Below are 20,186 nucleotides of genomic sequence, written 5' to 3'. Positions count from 1 at the left end.
CCTCAGGAGCACCCGAGCACCACGGGAACCCAAAGGGTCTTTTCAGAGCCACCCAATATGGCCCGAAAGACCAGTGCCTTGCCAAGGAGGGGACCCCACCGGAGGTTGGGGTGGGTGGTGCCCTTCCGACTTGAGGGGCATGTGGTGTGTGGCATCCTGCGATTTTTCAAGCATTTTCCCCTCAATACTAAACATTGTCAACTCCAATATATCTGTAGTGCAGTTTGCTCCAAGGAAAAGTAGTGGGTGTTTCCGTGGTAGTGTTTCATTTCCTCAGTTTCCTAAATGGTCGTTTTTATTAGTTGTGTTTCTAGGTTACCTTAATGGTGATATTATTATTGCACTGATCTTTACCTTTTTCTCTCTCATTCTCTTGTGACTGGATGGTGGAATTTTCCAGAACTTCACTATATGCCATACAGCAACAGAGAAAGTGAATAGGCTGATACAAGAAGCAAGGTAACCTTCCTAAACCTTTTCAACACCTCTCCCATCGCGAATCCATGTAAGTAAGCAAATGAGGCCCAGTTAAAGTGTACATACAGCTAAATACAATTTTCAAGAATCTGTTCATTTTCCAGCTTTCCTGACTCTGAGATCACTATTGCAGTTCATTCTTTTTTTGCCATGACGATAATCTTTTCGTTTCTTTTTAAACAGAAACCTTCGTTACTTCCAGGTTTGTATCAGTAGGCTTAGGGAGTGTCCACGGAAACGGCTCATGCCCTAGTGTTCAGTGGTGCAACCAATGAGTGACTTGCAGTCTATGAGCAACAGTCATTGTCCCAATGTGGGGGGAGGGAACCAGGCTGAACCCACAACAGCCTTGCACTGAAATGCAGTCTGGTTTTTCGGGGGACACTGTTGTGATTCTTTTCCTGATATTTTTGTTTTCAGTGCTTGTCATCATGGTCATTTAAGGATATGAATCCAAAGCTAGGAGTAGTATATGTTCCTTGCCCCTAGCATCAAGTTATGCAGAGAATGGTCAGCCTTTAGGAGAAGTCAGACAACGATTATTTCCTCAAGAGATTTACATACTAATATTCATGTTAATGTTAATATCGGTTAGCTTTCATAGTGCTTTCATCTGGGTCCCAAGTCTTTGTATTTTTAGCACTTTTTCCTATAAGTGTATTGCTGAATTTCAGAGCAGCTGTGACTTTCCCATTGCTTTTCTTTTCAGTGGATCTCCAGCCACCTGAGTATGTGTACAAGAGAATATACTCTGGGATTGCAACCCAAAGGAATTTATTATGTTGTGCCTTGAAGCTCAATATGTGGTCATTTTTGTCAAATGTTTCCCGTGAATTTTGAAACATCTCGTAAACAGCCCGTCTCCTTCATATGTAGAAAGCAGTAAAGGATGGCATTCTCAGTCAAACCATGAAACGAAAGCTGGATAAATGACAAAAATCAAAATTTTCTTGAGCCCATCAGAAGTGGGAAATACACACCCCAGAGGGCCCAACCTGTAGCCACACAGATTATTCTACCTTTATCAGAGGACAGTTTGGTCAAGAGTGAAATGGGGGTGTGGCAGGATAGTAGCCAGAGCTTCCTGAATAGTGCAGTTGGGCAATGTGGTCAGGTCACCTCCAGAGCTCCACTTGGGATCCATAGAGAAAAGATGTAGAGCCAAGAAGTCCCCTCATCGGGATTTCCTACTTTCTGTTTTTTCAGAATATTAGAAAAGTGTTATGAAAGTAGTTGAAGAGAAATGCTCACTGCACAAGTGGACCAAGAAAACCCCCCATGAAGACAGCAACAACTAAATCGTTCTGGACGGTGCCGCCAGGTGATCCTACATGTCTGGAGCAACACTTTGAAAACCAAAGACACTTGGCAGAACCCTGTTCCTATCCAGAAACAGAGCTGTGTACCTGGTCCAAAGCACCACATCTCACTGAGTGACTTATTTCTCATTATGCTAATTGTTTTGCTTTAAAGCGCCAATCTTTCTGTCAAATGGGATGTACAAATAAATTTCTAAGTTATCCTTGCATGTCTACTGGGTAATTTGACGTGTCTTTTTCTGAAACTATATCTTGAGATATTTTACCCTGGAGTGTGTGTTTTCCATTTGTAAATTCAGATATGAACGAGGAGAATTAGTACAACAGGGTTGACAATGAACTCTGATTGGGCGGTGGGGAGTGAAGCGTGAGAGTTCAAGGGGATTGATGCCTGTGAGTTATAGGAAGAAAGAGAAAAAGGCTGCTTTGGTGTGAAGATTGGCAGAGGAAGCTCACACATCTGCTACAGCATTTCAGGGGATGATTGAGAAGAGGAACCTAGTGAGCAATAGTGATGTCAAGCTGTAGCTTACTGAAAGCGCAAAGTAAGGGAAAGAGCTTTATGGCTTAAACAACAAATAAGAAGCATCAATGTATGGAAAATAGGATGAATAGGACAAACATAGTCCAATCAATATTTTCATCAGCCCTCCCTGTACCATGGAGTTCTTTTGTAAACATGAGCAGGGACCCAAAGACAGTACAGAGAAAACGAGATGAAAAATTTTAAGGAACATTACCTATTCTAGGTTCCCTAGAAATGGAATCCCACTTGCTTAGATTTGTCTGATTCTTCTCTTTTTCAGACTAGAATCTTTTGTTTTTGGAGACCTTCATGCCTGGCCTCTATGCATCCTGGGGATGATGGAATGCTGTCTGATGGAGCAGCGCAAGCTCCATTGGATCCCTGTCAGCCAGTGAGTCACCTGCAGCCGAGGAGCTACAGCCCAATGTGTGATCAGGTTTCCCGGTCTGAACTCGGAAGAGTTAGTTGTCCAGGGATGTTCAATGGGAGATGAAGGGGAAACCTGTGATTAGATGGGTGTGTTTCTTTGGTTCTACGATGGGTTGTATGCTTTTAATGCTGTTGATAGAGGTGTATTTTATTAGTTTTCTAGTGCCGCTGCAAAAATATTCCAGAGACTGTCTGACTTAAACATTGTGTATTTTTCATCTCACAGTTCTGGATACCTATTGTCACCTTTTTGTAAGGAGAGCAACCCTGTTGGGCAGGGTCAATCCTCATAATTTCACTTTAACCACATGACCTGACTAGAGACTCTCTCCAAATAAGGTCACATTCTAAAACACTGGGGGCTGGTACTTCTTCCTGTGAATTGTAGGGAAACACAACTCCATCCATAATAGTACATCTTCTGCATCCACTGCATGGCACAAATTAACATCCTCACATAGAAAATACATTCATTCCATCACAACATCCCCAAAGTCTTAACTCACTCCAATATCAGTTCTCCAATATCTCACCTGATAATCTTCTGTATCTGGAATGGGTGAGTCTCCAGGTATGACTCATGCTGAGATGGGAAGTTTCTCTGCCACTGCACCTGTGAAGCTAGACAAGTTATCTGCTTCTGAAAGACAATTGTGGGACTGGTACCGAATAGGGCTTATCAAACGAAGAGCAGGAAATCTGAAAAACTACTGGAGTACATGGGCCCTAAGCACTTTTGAAACCTAGTGGGAACAAATTCTGTTACATTCTAAGGATGGAAAAGATTCTGCTTGGGCTCAATGGTCTGTCCTTCAGGCCCAGTGGGGTAACAGCTTCACACCCTAAGCCCTGGGCAGTGGGGTGGGAGCTCTTCCCCCAGCCTGGGCTGCTACAGCCCATCCATGCCTCTGAAGCCGTGGAGGTGAGACCAATGCCTGGAACTCAGGAGGTGACCTCCGTTTCTGGGACCAAGAGACAGATGTCCCAGTCCCCTAGTAACGTGCCCCTGGTTCTTGGGGGAAGTGAAGGCCACGCCAACCTCTGATCCAACTTTGGAGTCCTACTTCCCCATCTTGAAAATGAAGAAATGGTCACAGCTGGGTACCTCAGTCAGTCCCTTTCTTGCAGGTACAATCCAGGAACTCCAACAGCCTCCTTTCATTTCATCCCATTTTTGTCCCCATTCAGTCCAGTCTGGCAACGTTTTTCTGGTATAAAATTCTCAAAAAATCGTTGGCTTCCCATGGAATTCACATGAGTCCAGGCCATCAGACAAGAAGTTGTCTACAGATCTTCCTTGAATATCCATATCTCCCATATCTCAATTCCTAACTTCTGCAGAGATGGTTGATTGGATCCGTGAGACACATGCCTCTCCTCTTAGGCTAATGATTTTCCAGGCACACCCTCGCACCTGTTTCCAGGACCAGGTATCAGCACACTTTGAGTACCTTCTGAATCATCCAGTGCTGGTTTCCTTCTCCTCAGTGCTTCGTTGGCTAATTTCTCTCTCTTCTCTCCCATTTACTATACGCGTCTAGGAGTAACCAGATTAAATACTAAATACTTTTCTCAGTGTGTCAGTGTGTTGGCCAAGACTCCCCCTGGTCCTCCTAAGTTTTGCTGAAAACTCAAGTCACAAAAGGCAGATCCATAGGACATAAGGCATACCAGCTTATTCGAAGTGTATCCCTAGGAGCCTTTAGTGTTAATAGCCAAAGATACATGGGAAACAATCTATTTTTATGCCTGGGCTCAAAGGAGTACGGACAGTTGTGTAGAAATATGATGGGACAAAAAGGCTATGATCTAATGCTAATAGACGGAGTCGGGGAAACCCGGCAAGGCCTGTCCATCTAGACTCTGCTTGGCCTATCTGAGCACACAGTTCTTCCTCCTGGATTTGGGGCAGGACACCCTCTGGAATGGGGGTCTTGTGACTTCCATTCAAACAAGATAGGTTAGATCATTTCTTCATGGACAGTTTTTACATGAAAATGTGCAGCACAGCAACATGGCACAAGTATACATATGTAACAAACCTGCACGTTATGCACATGTACCCTAGAACTTAAAGTATAATAATAATAATAATAAAAATGTGGAAAACATTACAATACCGTCTCTAGGTTTTGTGACTATCTTTAGAAAAAAGAGCTTCTGGTTTCAAGGACCTACCTTTGGGAAGAGGGATTCTGGTCTCTATGTTTAGCCCCTGGGGCTGAATGGGACTGAGAGACAGGAGGACCAAGAATGTCAGAGAAAATCTTCTTCACCTGAAACTACTTCTGAAGCCCTCATTTTGGGATACTGGGCCCTGAGCTCCAATGCTAGAAATCAGCTACATGGGCAAGTTCATCACCTACAATTTCTACTTTCCTCAGAGACACTCAGAACACAATACAGCCCAAACCTTTGCCACTATAAAACTAGGATCGCCTTTCCTCATGCTTCCAATAACCTCTTCCTAGTCTCCATCTGAAAACACACCACAAGCACCTTTAATACACATAGTGCTAGCAACATTTCTGTGATCATGATATATGTATTCTCTAAGTCAGAGATCCTTTCTCTACAGCAAAGAATTCTTTTTTAACCCTCGTTTCAATTGCATTTGGTGTTCATATTTCCCCCCGGTGTTTCCTAAAGACACTCTAGGCTTCTTGTGTCATGCATGTCAAAACGCTTCCAGCCTGTATGCATTACCTAGTTCCAAAACCTCTTCCAATCTTCCAGATGTTCCTTATCACATCATCCCACTGCTTGGTCACAGAATCTCTAGTAGTTTGATAGGGATATTCTGAAAAGTACCACAAACATGGCGGCATAAACAGCAGAAGTTTATGGTTTACATTTATGCAGGCTGGAAGTCCAAATCAAAGCGCCAGCTGGGTTGGTTCCTTCTTAGTAGTAAGAGGGAAGAATCTCTTCCAGGGATCTTTCCTTGGTTTGTAAATGGCCCACTTCTCCCCATGCCACTTCACATTTTCTTCCCTGTACGCATGTGTCTGTGTCTGAATTTCCCCTTTTGGTATGAGGCAGAGCAAGTGCTCAACCCTGCTCACTCTCAAGTAGGGCGAGCTCTGCGTTCCACGCATTCTTCCACTCCTGTTCTGCAACCACTCCAGTTCCAAACAAGCTGAGTTGTACTAGGAATCTTCTCTAAATCATATTCCCCATCTCTTTATTCCTTATTTCTTCCTCCAGGCGCCCGCTGTCTCTTGGGAGAGCTGTGGATCCTCACTCAGCATCGTGTGTCAGGGTTGCCAAAGACCTGATGTGTGAGGCTTCTTTGCCTTTTCATAGGTAAGGTGAGCACATAATTTCTTGTCTAATAAATGTGGGGGCAGCATTTGGAGTGAATGGGACACTAGGAATCATTGGGTTGGGATGATAGGCAAAACCTCTATGTGTGGCCACTCTTCTGGGGAAAGATCTGGGGATAGAATAAAAACATTCCGTGGGGTTTGGAACACAAAGATTGGTGGGCAGTGAAAGTGATTTTCTTTTAATAGCATGTTTTTCATGATCTCTTTGACGTTCCTGTGCTTTTGTTTCCTGGAGACAACAGGTGTGGCTAGGCTGCATTAACATGGGAAAGAGACACAACACCATTAGAGCATCTGTTTGGGTCTCTGGAATCATATGAGCTAGTGGGACCTGACTCGATAGCAAGAGTCATTGAGGGCATGGGATTGGGGGTCAGAGGAGACCTGAGCTCAGATCCCAGTTGTGCCTCTTACTGGCTATACTGCCTTGGGCAAGTGGCTTGACCTCTCTGAGCCTCAGTTTCCTCCTCTGTGGAATACGGGTCTAGAAGGTGCTTGTGAAGATCCAGGGTGATGATGCAGATGGGGTGCCAGATACATAGTCAGCAACCAATGAATGTCGGCTGTACCTGGTCCCAATTCCGAGATTCACGCCCTCCGGAAATCGCAGGTGGTGGGGGTGGGATCCAGTGCCAGACAGCTCTATGAACATGCTCTCCTGGCTACCTGGGCCTCATCTGTTTGCTTAGGACTGACAGTGAGATAAGAGAGGATGATCTCCCCACCCCCACCCCCGAGCCACATGTTAGTGAAGCGGTAGAGATAATGCTGCTGTGAGTCCTGACGGAAAGTTGCTGGGGAGCATCTTTAAAGTGCTCCTGGCTTGGTACACTACCCACTCGGGGCTTTGTGGCAAACTATTCCCCCTGACTGCCACGGAACCTGGCTTCCAATACCATCTCCTCGCCCCTGCCTACTGTCTCCCTATCTGAATCCTATTCACTTTTCAGGTCTTGGCTCAAATGCTGCCTCCCCTATGAAGATGTCCTGACCCTCCCAGCCTAGAGTGACTGCTCCCTCCTTGAGTCTCAGGATCTCCAACTGTGACATGGGCATACTGTTTGCAACATCCCCACGGATGGATTGTGATGAGGAAGGAAAGAGAGAGTCCATGTAGCATGCTAAGTGTAGTGTCTGGTGCAGGCCTGTGGTGAGTTCCCTGCCTCTTCCTCTTCCTCCCCTCGGAACCCGCAGCGTGCAGGCATGGTGGCCTTGATCACATGCTGTCTTCTCTTGATAGTCATTGGGGAACATGCCTGTGCTAGTTGCCCCTCAGTTGGAATGTCACAGATGATGGGGGCCACATCTCATCCTTCCTTACCTTCCAGCATCCAGCACTACAATAAACGCCATTGCAACCATTTTTCATTGGGCACTTTAGGGTACCATGTGGCAGGCACTTGGCTATGCATGTAATGCACATAAGTGTAGTCCTCACTCTTTTTCCTTCTAGCTGTCTTTCAGGATGTGCAGGCATTGATTCTTCTTTGAATTATATCAGACAGATTGGGTCAACCGCTACCAAGGTCTCATAATGTGGAAGTGGCCCTGACAGGCATCAAGTCCTATGCTAGGTTAAGTTTCTAGTGAATGCCTGTGAATGGTTGGTTTGCAGGAGGGACAGACGTAGAGCCCAGAATAGGAGTGCCTGCCCTGTGACTTTTACCCGGCAGAGGTAGGCCTGCTTGACAGAAAGCTGTAGGCAACAAAGACATAGGACTCAGTGGGTTCTCGAGCTCAGGTAAGGAGATATAGTCACTCCAGGACAGGGGGAGAAGTGGAGAGGGGATGGTTCAAGCTAAACCTCAAGGCAGTTGTCCCAGGGAATTCCACAGTGGCTCCAGGATCCTCCAAAATAGTAACAGATGACCCACCCACTGGCCATCCTCAAGGTGAACTGTAGAACAAGCCTGGGTCAAGCAAGCCTCCTTGGAAAAGCTTTGTTCGCATAGAGGATGTTGAATCCCTTGGGATTCCACGGTGGGCATTTCACTGCCACAGATCCTTGAGAGAGATCCAGGCCACAGGATCACCCATGGGACCTATGATGCAATGAGGAGACAGGCTCCACTGTGCTTAAGTGGCCCTAACAAGTAGAAGCCAGAAGAGCCTCAGTCAGTGCTATTTATTCACCCGACACCTAAGGTCATTAGGGAAGGTCCCAGACACCTTGTACCGGCATGCCTGGTACCTTGGAGGGGCTGACTGGAGGGCTGAGCTCAGCTGGGCCTCTGCACCTCTCCAAGGCCCCTCAGAGCATATCACTGTGGTATCTCCAGCAGGAAAGGACGACTTCTTAGTTAGCAGCTCAGAGCTCTCAGACAGCCAGGTGAGGCACTAGTCCTCTGAAAGGTTACCTGTGGGACAGGCTAACGTCCATCATTCTCCATGTGTCAAAGCCATCAAGGGCCTGTCAGGAGCCCAGAGGGAGGGGCAAACAGATGTGACCAATGGGCCAATAGGAGGAGCATTCAGGAATGAGCAGCATTTCTGAGGTGCAGCCTATTCAGGACACACTTCTTGAGATGCTGCTAGGTGGCACACACAAGGCATGTGCATAAGAAGAGGTCCTTTACTCTCTGGGTCAAAGTGGTAGGCTCTCGAATGGTTTTCCATTGGACCTATCACTATCAGGGTGACATCTCCCATTTGATGGATCCTCCTTCTCCATGCCTTAGTGATTGCCCTTAAGTGACATGAAGTTTCTAACCATTATAGACACACTTTCTCCCTTCTGGAGCCCTGGCCAAACATAAACAGACATGCAGAGTAACAGTAAGGAGAATATGGGGAGTCAGTACTTCTTAATAGGCACTTGACTAGAACCTGGTCTCAATATCTGATCCTCCAGATTTGGGCCCCCTGAGTGTTCCAAATTCCCTCATCAACCTTTTCTTTCAGGACTCTCCAGAATCTGACACTCCAATGACAATCCATCCCTCTCTATGGAGCCTACGACAGCACACATGTCTGCGTCCTAGAGAGGACAGGTTTCAGGCCACCGGAGGAATTTAGGGAGTGAGAACTGTAGGAGCGACCTTATCCCAAGCTGTTTGAACAAGCCCTGTGGGCCAATGGCCATGGTCCAGGAGCCACAAGGCCTTCATGGACTGAGCCAGTGGAGAGTGGGGCTTGGACTCCTCTGATTGGACGTTTCCATCCTCCCAACGATGCGTTAGTTCCAAGTCTTGAAGGTGGGCATTTCCAGAAATAAAACAATATAACCTGGAAAAGAACAGACAGAATCACATACATTAGAAATAGTTGGAGTAATAACTTCAGTTTCTAGGGAGCTTGGAGAGGTGTTGCTTCTTGAACTGTGTGATTTACTTATGTCATCAAAAACAAATACATTTTGTGGATGGGTGATACTAAGATATTTATTTGTTCTTTGTATATGTCATATATATGTGTGTGTTATATATGTTTTTATGATATATATATTTATTTTTTTTTATTTTTATTTTCTTGTGATAGGGTCTTACTTTGTCACCAGGGCTGGAGTGCAATGGCGTCATCTCACCTCACTGTAGCCTGGACATCCTGGGTTCAAGCGATTCTCCTACCTCAGCCCCATAAGAAGCTGAGACTACAGTCATGTGTCACTGCACCTGGCTAATGTGTGTGTGTGTATGTGTGTATTTTTTAAATTTTAGTAGAGACGGGTTTCTCCATTTTCCCCGGGCTGATCTTGAACTCCTAAACTCAATTTATTCACCCTCCTTGGACTCCTAAAGTGGTAGCATTACAGGCACTATGCCGGGCCCTAGATATTTAAATGACTTCCATAATATGGGTCCTGTTGTGAAAAACAACCTGGTGGGTTACGTTTGTCGTATTAATACATCTGTTTTCTAGGTTGACTGTTGTCAGAAGCAGTAAAGCCGTTTCCTTATAGGTTGCCTTTTCCGTAAACCTCACCATCAGATCATGAAGGCTCCCTAGGTGTCCATTTTCCTCCTGCACCCACTGAAGTGAAAAATCAGATGTCCTTACTTCCCCTTGGATCTTCAGCATCAAACCCCATTTACCCCATCTCCTTCCTAAATTTCATTAGTGTCAGTCAGCCTTGAGCTTTCAGGCTTCAAGTCTACAGCCCGCTTCTGATGCATTTTTTAATGTTGTATGGACAAACACTGGCATTTTGAAGCAGCAGAAATGAGCATGATAGAAATTAAGTCATTTGTAGAGAAATTATGTTTTTTTTTTTTTCACTCTGATGTGCAGAGATCTGCTTTGGAAAGTGTGCACATGTCCGCAGAGATCCTTTGGCTTCCAAAAGTTTTAGACAAACTCAAGGCACCACCGAGCAGGATTGAATTGCAGTTGAATTGTGGTAGTTTCTCCTGATCTGCTTGGGAAAAAAAATGTTTTTCCAAGTCTTTTCATGATGCTTGTTTAATTCCCCAGAATAAAAATAAGTAGTGATTCTTCTCAGGTGGCTCTTTATGCTAAATCTTCACACTCATGATGTATGCAAAAATACAATATATATAATAAAATTACTCAACATTCAAGTAGACTTGAAAAAACATGGGGAAGGATCACCTTATTTCCCTTCATCAGTCACCAGTGTTCTCTTAACATACTGGAAGAGGCAGGAAATATTCACACCTACAATTCAGGATTCTTGTGTCCTATGGGTTCTGTGTGTCCCCTGTTGCCCCTGCCCCACCAAATACATGAATTGGACTCCTAACCTCTCATCTCTACTCTACTTAAAGATTGTTTCTTTACTGGGGTACTCAAGTTAAATTACATTCATTAGGGTGGGCTCTACCCCAAAATGTCTAGCATGCATTGTGCCTATGAAAAGGGGAAATTCAGACACGGAGACATGTGTACAGGCAAGAAAATGTGAAGTGCCATAGGGAGAAGTGGGCCATCTACAAGCTAAGAAGAGATCCTTGGAAGAGATCTTTCCCTCTTTCTACTCAAAAAGAACCAACCCAGCTTACACTTTCATTTGGACTTCCATCTTCCATAACTGTGAACAATAAATTCCTGCTGTTTAAGCCACCAGGTGTGCAGTACATTGACAGGATAACAGACAAAACTAATAGGGACTCCATTGCCATGCAGTGGGGCTATTCAATAACCCACGTCTGAAAAAGCGGAAGCGGTTTTGGAACTAGGTTAAGGATTGAGGCTGGAAACGTTTTGGCATGCATTACACAATAAGCCTAGAGTGTCATAAGGAGACAGCCTGGGGAAATATGGAGGCCAAATGCAATTCAAATGAGGGTTTAGAAAGAATTATTTGCTGTAGAGAAAGGATCTCTGACTTAGAGAATACATATATGATGATCACCGATATATTGCTAGAATTATGAGTGTTAAAGGTGCTTGTGGCGAGTTATCAGACAGAAACTCAGAAGATGTATTGGAAGCTTAAGAAAAGGAGATCCTGGATTTACAGTGGCCAAGAATTGGCCTGTATTGTGTTCTTAGTATTTTTGAGGAAAGTGGAAACTGTAAGTGATTACCTTGCACATGCAGCTGATTTCTAGTGTTGGAGCTCGGAGCACAATACCCCAAAATGAAGGCCTCAGAAGTAGTCTCAGATGTAACAGATTTTCTGTGAGCTTCTCAGTCCTCCTGTCTCTCAGTCCCATTCTGTTCCTGGTGCATACTTTACAGACCAGAAACCCTCTTCCCCAAGGTGTCTCCTAGAAACCAGAGGCCCTTTTTCTAAAGATAGTCACAAAACCTAAAAGTGGTGTTCAAATTTTTTTCCACCTTTTTTTTTTTTTAATGTAAAACTGGCCATATGGAGATGAACTGCCCTACCTTGTTTGACTGTAGGTCATAAGATGGCCATTACAGAGACGGTCCTGCCCTATACCCAGGAGAAAGAAACATGTGCTCAGAGAGGCCAAGCGCAGTCTAGACAGACAGGCCCTGACAGGTTTCCCCACTTAGCCTGTTGGCATTAGATCATAGCCTTTTTGTCCCATCGTATTTCCACAGGGCTGCCCATACTTTGTTGAACCTGAGCATACAAATCGGCAATTTCCTCTGTATCTTTCTGCCCTTATTCCAAAGGCTGCCGTGTATAAACATTAAATTTATATTCCTTTTCTCCTGTGAATCTGCCTTTCACCAGTGGATTTCTCAGCAAATCTTCACACAGTTTGGCATAGCAATCAGGGTCACCAAAGCCAGTCCGCTTTTCTGGAACCTGCAGTTAAGGGAATGCAGGAACCTGACAAGCTGACAAAGGGTGAGAATTTCTTACCAGTCGGACTCCCAGGTTCTCTCTTGGTGCAACCCAGTCGGGCAGATGGCAGAAAACAAATCCCTCTGCTTCTCTTCTCTACAAGGTTTCATGCCTGGGAGAAAAAAATCTTTGCGTGACAAGCCTGGATATACTGACCCTGGTATACTTTTACACCACTTTGTGATATGAATATTCATATTGTTTGATCTCTTTCCTGTCAGAAATGGTGTATTCCTTTGCGTTTGTCTTTCTGTGTTGTTCATAGAGAGGGTTACAGGGAGAAAATTCCCTCTCGTCTTGATCTGTGTTCTTGAGAGCTTGATTTGTGAGCAAGAGGAAACACTCTCTCTTGCTCTCCACCATGCAGGGGAAGTGATTTTTGAGTCACAGCAGGCGTCTGGTGTAGGAAATCTCTTCTCTGGGAACCGGAGATACTTTGTTTTGTTCTGAATGTGCCAAGCTCTCAGCAGGGTTTGTCACAAGAAGTTCCCTCCAGAAGGGGTTTTGTCATCTCAAACTTTATTGCCTATGGCAGGGATCACCAATCCATAATCCTGGGAATGGTACAGGGCCTTGGTCTGTTAGGAACCGGACCATACAGCAGGAGGTGAGCATAAGCGAGCAAGGGAAGCTTCATCTGTATTTACAGCCACCCACCACTGCTGGAATTACCGCCTGAGTTCTACCTTCTGTCAGATCACCAGCGTTAGAATCTCATAGAAGTGTGAAACCTATGGTGAACTGTACATACGAGGGATCTTAGGTTGGGTTGCACACTCCTTGTGGGAATCTAATGCCTGAAGATATGTCACCCTCTCCCATCACCCCCAGGTGAGAACATCTAGTTGTAGTAAAACAAGCTGAGGCCTCCCACCGGTTCTACATTATGATGAGTTGTGTAATTATTTCATTATATATTACCATGTAATAACAGTAATAAAGTGCACAATAAATGTAATGCCCTTGAATTATCCCAAAACCATCCCCCAAATGCCCCAAAGTCCGTGGAAAAATCGTCTTCCATGAAACCGATCCCTGGTGCCAGAAAGGTTGGGGACTGCTGGTCTAGCTAGCGAGTCCTGGCAAACCGCCATCTCAGGAGTCATCTGCTATCATAGGCTATCTCTGAAAATGGGGAATCTTCGGGATTACGTCTTCTCTTAAGAGGCTACTGCATCCAGTCACTATTGAAATTAAGTATGCTATTAAGAATCCTATTTGTCAATGGCCAAAAGATCGATCCTTTAAATTAGCCTCAATTTTATTAAAGGGATTTTAGAGATTTCTTATTCTAACCAGTTGATAGAAAGGTAAAGTATATAAAAAGACACGTAATGGTATGACCACTATCCTTAAAACTTTGCTTGACAAAAAGAGAGTGAAAAGTCCAACCTAAAGAAAGTTAAACGCCTGTGTCTGCTCAAACTGCCCCTGTGAGAATAACAACAAAGGCCACTCCACCTTGCGGCCTTTGAATTCAAATTCTGTGCTTTCATCTCGATGCCATGGTTTACATTCCTGGACAGGAAACCAGCCCCTCTTGGTTTAGAATTTGTGCGACTTTGGGGAAGTACCTATTTCATATTGATCTCATTCCCTTCCTTGGATTGCTTTTGATTTCCTGTCTTTTTCCATCTGTGACAAGGGCACATGAGCCTATGTGGTTATTGTGTGTAGATAGCTGAGAATCTAAGACCCTAGAAAATTTGATGAGACAAACATGTGGGCTGTGTCCTGTTAATGCCTAGCAAAACTTCCTTTTCTCTTTGAGCTGTCTCTGTGGTTTGGGTCAGTTCTGGATCTTGTGAAACTACTTTCCCCCTCTTTGGAGACAGCTCCTGCATCATTGCTTAAGTCACAATCTTGGATAAACATAACTGAAAAAGTAACTTTATTTTACAAGTAACACAGCAAACAACAAAAGCTCAAAAGTCAGAAATACCAGTTGTTTGCCCTGGGTAAAGTCTAATGAGAAGAAATTTCAAAGGATTTTTAAAGAGCTAGATAGTAAAAAGTCAACTCAATATATGTTAATACTTAAGATACACTCACGTGTTGATTTGCTGGCGTGATGACTGAACAGGAACAGCTGCAGTCTGCAGCTCCCAGGAAAACCGACCCAGAAGGCCATGATTTCTGCATTTGCAACTGAGGTGCCCTGTTCATGTCATTGGGACTGGTTGGACAGTGGGTGCAGGCCAAGGAGTACAAGTTGAAGCAGGGTGGGGCATCGACTCACCCGGGAAGTGCAAGGGGTTTGGGAATTTTCTCCCCTACCCAGGGGAAACCGTGAGGGACTGAACCTGAAGAACCGTGTACTCTGGCCCAGATACCGTGCTTTTCCCACAGTTTTCGCAACCCACACACCAGGAGTTTTCCCTGGTGCCTACCCCACCAGGGCCCTGGGTTTCAAACAGAAAACTGGGCGGCCATTTGGGCAAACACCGAGCTAGCTGCAGGAGTTTTTTTTGTTTTGTTTTGTTTTTTGTTTTTGTTTGTTTGTCTGTTTTCCATACCCCAGTGGTGCCCAGAATGCCAGTGAGACAGAACAATTTGCTCCCCTGGAAAGGGGTGCTGAAGCCAGGGAGCCAAGTGCTCCGGCTCAGTGGCTTCTACTCCCACAAAGTCCAGCAAACTGAGATCCACTGGCTTGAAATTCTCACTGCCAGCACAGCCGCACCCTGATATCGACCTGGGATGCTCAAGCTTGGTGGGTGGAGGGGTGTCCGCTATTGCTGAGGCTTGAGTAGGCAGTTTCACCTTCACAGTGTAAACAAAGCTGCTGGGAAGTTTGGGCTGGGCATAGCCCACTGCAGCTCAGCAAGCCGCTGTGGCCAGACTGTCAGATTTCTACTCTCTGGGCAGAGCATGTCTGCAAAAGTATTCCACAGACTGGCTGACTTAAACACTATTTATTTTTTATCTCATAGTTCTGGATGTGAATTGTCACCTTTTTATAAGGAGACCAATCATGTTGAGTAAGGTCAACCCTCACAACCTTCACTTTAACCAGATGAACTGTGTAGAGACTCTCTCCAAATCAGGTCACATTCTAAAACACTGGGGGCCAGTGCACACTTCTATAGGTGCATTGTATGGAGACACAACTCCATTCATAATAGTACATCTTCTGCATCCACTCCCCTGCCCAAATTAATATCCTCACATCGAAAATACATTCATTTCATCACAACATTCCCAGAGGCTTAAACCACTGTGAAATCAACTTTCCAACATCTCATCTGAAAGTCTTCTATATCTGGAATGGGTGAGTCTCCAGGTATGACTCATGCTGAGGCAGAAATTCTCTCCATCGCTGCACCAGTGAAACTAGGCAAGTTATCTGCTCCTGAAAGACAGTTGTGGGACTGGTACAGGATAGGGTTTATCATACCAAAAGCAAGAAATCCGAAAAACTTACTGGAGTCCTAAGCACCTTTGAAACCTCGTGGGGCAAATTCCATTACAGTCTATGGGTGGAAAAGATTCTACTTGGGCTCAATGCCCTGTCCTTCAGACCCAATGGGGTAACAGCTTCACACCCTAAGCGTTGGGCAGAGGGGTGGGAGCTCTCCCCGCAGCCTGGGCTGCTGCAGCCCATCCCTCTGAAACCAAGGGTGTGGGACAAATGCCTGGAATTCAGGAGGAGACCTCCATTTCTGCAAGGAAGAGAGAGATGGCCCAGTCCCCTAGTACCGTGCCCCCAGTTCATGGGGGCAGTGACAGCCATGCCAACCTCAGACCCAACTTTGGAGTCCTTCCCTTTCTTAAAAATGAAGAAATGGTCACAGCTGGGTACCTCAGTCAGTCGCACTCTTGTCTGTACAGTTCGGGAACTCTAATAAAAGCTTCCTTTCATTTCATTCCATCTGTGTTCTGTTCAGTCCAGTAGGGTAACATTTTTTCTGGTATAAAATTCTCAACTACTTGTTGGCTTTCCCTGGAATGCACATGGGTCCGGGTCATCAGACAAGAAGTTGTCTACAGATTGTTCTTGAATACCCATATCTCCCATATCTCAGTTCCTAACTTCTGCAGAGATGGTTGATTGGATCCATGAGCCCCATGCCCCTCACCTCTTTAGCTGATGGTTTTCTAGGCGCACCCTTGCTCCTGTTCCCAGAGCAAGGTATCTGCATCCTTTGAGTACCTTCGGAATGATCCAATGCTGGCTTTCTTTTCCTCGGTGCTTCCTTGGCTAATTTGTCGCTTTTCTCTCCACTTTACTGTAAGTATCTAGGAAACATCAGATCAAATCCTAAGTACTTTTCTCAATTTGCCAGTGTAGTGGCCGAGGGTTCCCCTGGCCTTCTTAATTTCATTGAAAACTCAGCTCACAAAAGGCAGATGATTAGGACATAAAGCATACCTAATTATTTAACGCGTATCCCCGGGAGCCTTTAGTGTTAATAGCTGAAGACACATGGGAAAATATCTATTTTTACGCCTGGGCTCAAAAGAGTATGGACAGCTGTGTATAAACATGATGGGGGAAAAAGTCTATGATCAAATGATAATAGACTGAGTGGGAGAAACCCAGCAAGGCCTGTCTGTTTAGACTCTGCTTGGCCTCTCTGAGCACAGTCCTTCTTCCTGGGTATGGGACAGGACCCTCTCTGGAATGGGGATCTCTTGACCGACAGTCAAATGAGCTAGGTCAGATAATTTCTTTACCACCAGGGTTTTACACAGAAAGACTTGTGAGTTGGAGAATCAGATTAATGTTTTCAGTTTTTATGAACTGGCTGTGTGGGACAGGGTCTCTGGTTTCGAATACTTGCCTTGGGGATGAGGGATTCTGCTTTCTATGGCTAGCCTCAGGGGAGAATGGGACTGAGAGGCAGAAGGGCAGGAGAAGCTCAGAGACAAACTTGTGCTTCTGAGGCTACTTCTGAGGCCTGCGTTTTGGCCTACTGTTTTCTGAGCTTCAACCAAATGTCTCAGTATGAATCTTCCCCAAGGAGTAGTTTCACCGTGCAGAAACTGGGTTGTTGGATTGTCTTATACAAGCCTTGAACCAATCTTCCTGGATTGAAAATAGGCCAGTCCAGTTAGACAGTTAACAGTTGTTTCTCATTTTAGACAGTAAATTTTTAGAGGGGCTTCTACCAGAGTTAGTCCGATGTATGATTCATGCAATCAGATATTTAGTAGGAGGCATTTCTATGAGAACAATGACAAACACAAGTTAATGGTTAGAACAGAGTATAAACTCAGCCTTCGAGTATAGAGGGCAATCAGTTGAGATTTTTAGATGCTCTGCTTGAAGCATCTTCAGCTAAAGTGAGAGGAGATAGTCACAACTGGACAGATTCTTCTTGGTGTGAAGTTTGCCTCAGGTGTTCCAGTGAGCCTTTTCACGAGTCTGTACCTCAACAAGCCTGAAAGCTGTTCATATCCTGCTTGCTATAGTCATTTCTCTCAAAGTGTATATCAAATTTTCTAGTTTCAGCTTGCAGGGCCTTGGGGGAAGAGCACTTTTAGTTTTAGGGATGCTGAAGTCAGTAAAAATGGGGGAAAAGTTGGAATCATTCGTTTGGAGACTCGTAGCCAGAAAAGAATTCAGGATTCATTCCAAATGGTAGGGAAAGAATCTGAACTGAGAAACAGCGCACATAGCTGGAATATAGTAACAGGTATTTTGTAGATTTTTTTTGAAACATGAATTTCTTCTCTCCAGTTTCCCATTTTTATTAAGGATGAATCACAGTAGGGCCAAATTGTTTGCAAAACAAGTTTCACTCATTATACTTTGCCTGATTATTGGCATAAACTGTAGCAAGAATAGTGATTGGTTGTATAGGCTCTTTTCAGTGGGCTTTGTAGAAATATTTTTTATAAGAAACTTTAGATTGGCCTTTTAGAAACCTCACAAGTTTATAAGGGCAATCTGAGGATTTATCTGTATATGTAGATATCTGTATGAATTTTGAGAATTCCTCTCTTCTCAAAGTCCCCAAATTACCTGAGGTTCCTGGGCCTGTCAGAGAGTGACATTCTTTACTTATCACAGGAAAGGAATGCTGTAAAGGAACTGCTAGCCAAAGTACCAGTCCAGTCTTTTTAAGGGACTTTTTATCAACTCTATGAAGTCAACCTAAATTTTGCAAAGCAGTCTGGTCATATCTGAACATATGCCTTTCTAGCAAAGCCTTGGTAAAATCAGAAGTGTTTCAAATTATGTCCTGTTACAAAAGAGAACACATTCTTACCAAACTTATGCAGGTAACTGTATTGTCATGAGTTAAGAATACCCACAAATAGTTTCTCAGTTTTGGAGGAATGAGGCAGAGAGAAATAGAAATGCTTCAGATTTGGCTCACGGAAGTATACTTTATCTAATGTTTTGTTAGCTATATATAACTCAAAACGAAACAAAGAAATGCTGTCTTGACTCTGGAATGGAAATCATAAAAGGAATCAGTAGTGTTTCAAAACAAACCAAAAAAAGGTCATGAAAAAATCTTTAGTTTGCTGTCCGTTCAGTCCCATGTAATTAACTGTTTTTCTGCTTGATGTTGGGTTAGTAACCCTCATGCCCACATCTGTTTTTCAATTGGAGCCCTGAAATGGTTTTTCCTACTCTAATAGTATGATCACTAAGATTATGAAAACCTCCTATTTAAGAGTGCTTGTGGCTGGGCATGGTGGCTCATGCTTGTAAACTCAGCACTTTGGGAGGCCGAGGCAGGTGCATCACGAAGTCAGGAGTTCGAGACCAGTCTGACCATCACGGTGAAACCCCGTCTCTACTTAAAATACAAAAATTAGCCGAGAGTGAATGGCATCTGCCTGCAATCCCAGCTACTCGGGAGGCTGAGGCAGGAGAATTGCTTGAACTGGGGAGGCAGAGGTTGCAATGAGCCGAGATCATACCACTGCACTGCAGCCTGGGCAACAGAGTGAGACTCCGTCTCAAAAAAAAAAAAAAAAAAAAAAAGGGCTTGCCATCGTCCTTACCATGAATTTTGTACCATCGCTGCTTATAAACTACTTTTTGAGAAAAATCAAAGTAAAAGAAGAATTATCAGTTCATGACAAACATGTTTGAATAGCCATGGTGAAAGGCACAATTGACAATGAGATATGGTCATTTCTGTGGCATACAACAATTTAACATAATAATCATAATTATTATGGATAACATATCCCAAGACAGGTTAGAATTTTAGGAATTTCATACAATTTTGGGACTTGCATTTATAACACTCTTAAACAGGTATAACGCAAAGAAGTTTAAGCACAATTTTTCAATGTTACCTGTATGATGTTAACAGACCAAATAAACCTAATATGTCTCTCTCAGACTTCCAGGGCCCATAATATGCAAAAAGCTGGTATGAGGTCAAAAGAGCAAAGTCCAAATTTGAATGGATTTGGGAAGTTTTTCTAATTTCCAAGGTTTCAAATTCTTGCTCACAACAGGAACCCAGGACACTGTAAAATAACGGTCATTTATTTATGCAAAGTGATGAATTAAAGATTTTAAAAAACAAAAACCTTTACTCTTTGATGGAGATGAGGCTTGGTTTCCCAAACAACCATGAGAACTGATAAGGATGGCACGAGGTCAACTGAATCCGTCTCTCTCTCTCCCTCCCTCCTCTGTATTTATGTGTTTATGCCAAAGGTAAATAAAAGTCTTTTACTACCTATTCCCAAATTTAACCTTGACATTGGTGTATTCTTAACACCAAAGTTAATTTTCCTAAAATCTTTCAAATAAATACATTCAATTTTAGTTCGTTTGACCACAAGGTAAGATTTTTAATAAAGCTTTATAAGTTTTTATTCTCTTTTTTCACTTTTTCTTAGTTATTTCATTTTATTTTAAAATTTAAAACAGTTCTTAATAGCTTTTAAACTAGGCAATGGTACATTTCTTC

At 43.9% G+C, this 20,186-nt stretch overlaps 1 protein-coding gene across 8 annotated transcripts in view; it reads left to right on the top strand.

Annotated features, from left to right (window-relative positions):
• Positions 1-20,186, top strand: part of LOC103232430 (histone H2B type W-T) — a 33,780-nt gene that overhangs the window by 4,386 nt on the left and 9,208 nt on the right. The window contains exons 2-8 of one of the 8 annotated variants that reach the window (XR_012091920.1): positions 401-459; positions 1,684-1,798; positions 2,603-2,713; positions 5,959-6,057; positions 7,031-7,230; positions 8,982-9,274; positions 9,558-11,110. Coding sequence is in view for 2 of the 8 variants with exons in the window: in XM_007992442.3 (XP_007990633.2) it covers positions 401-437 (37 nt within the window). In the remaining 6 variants the exon portion in view is untranslated. The other 7 variants (XR_012091922.1, XR_012091921.1, XR_497156.3 and 4 more) reach the window with 7 other exon arrangements.

Source organism: Chlorocebus sabaeus, chromosome X (genome assembly GCF_047675955.1).
Source record: "Chlorocebus sabaeus isolate Y175 chromosome X, mChlSab1.0.hap1, whole genome shotgun sequence".
Lineage (NCBI taxonomy): Eukaryota > Metazoa > Chordata > Mammalia > Primates > Cercopithecidae > Chlorocebus > Chlorocebus sabaeus.
The sequence above is the reverse complement of the archived record's forward strand: the minus strand, read 5'-3'. Positions and strand labels throughout refer to the sequence as shown.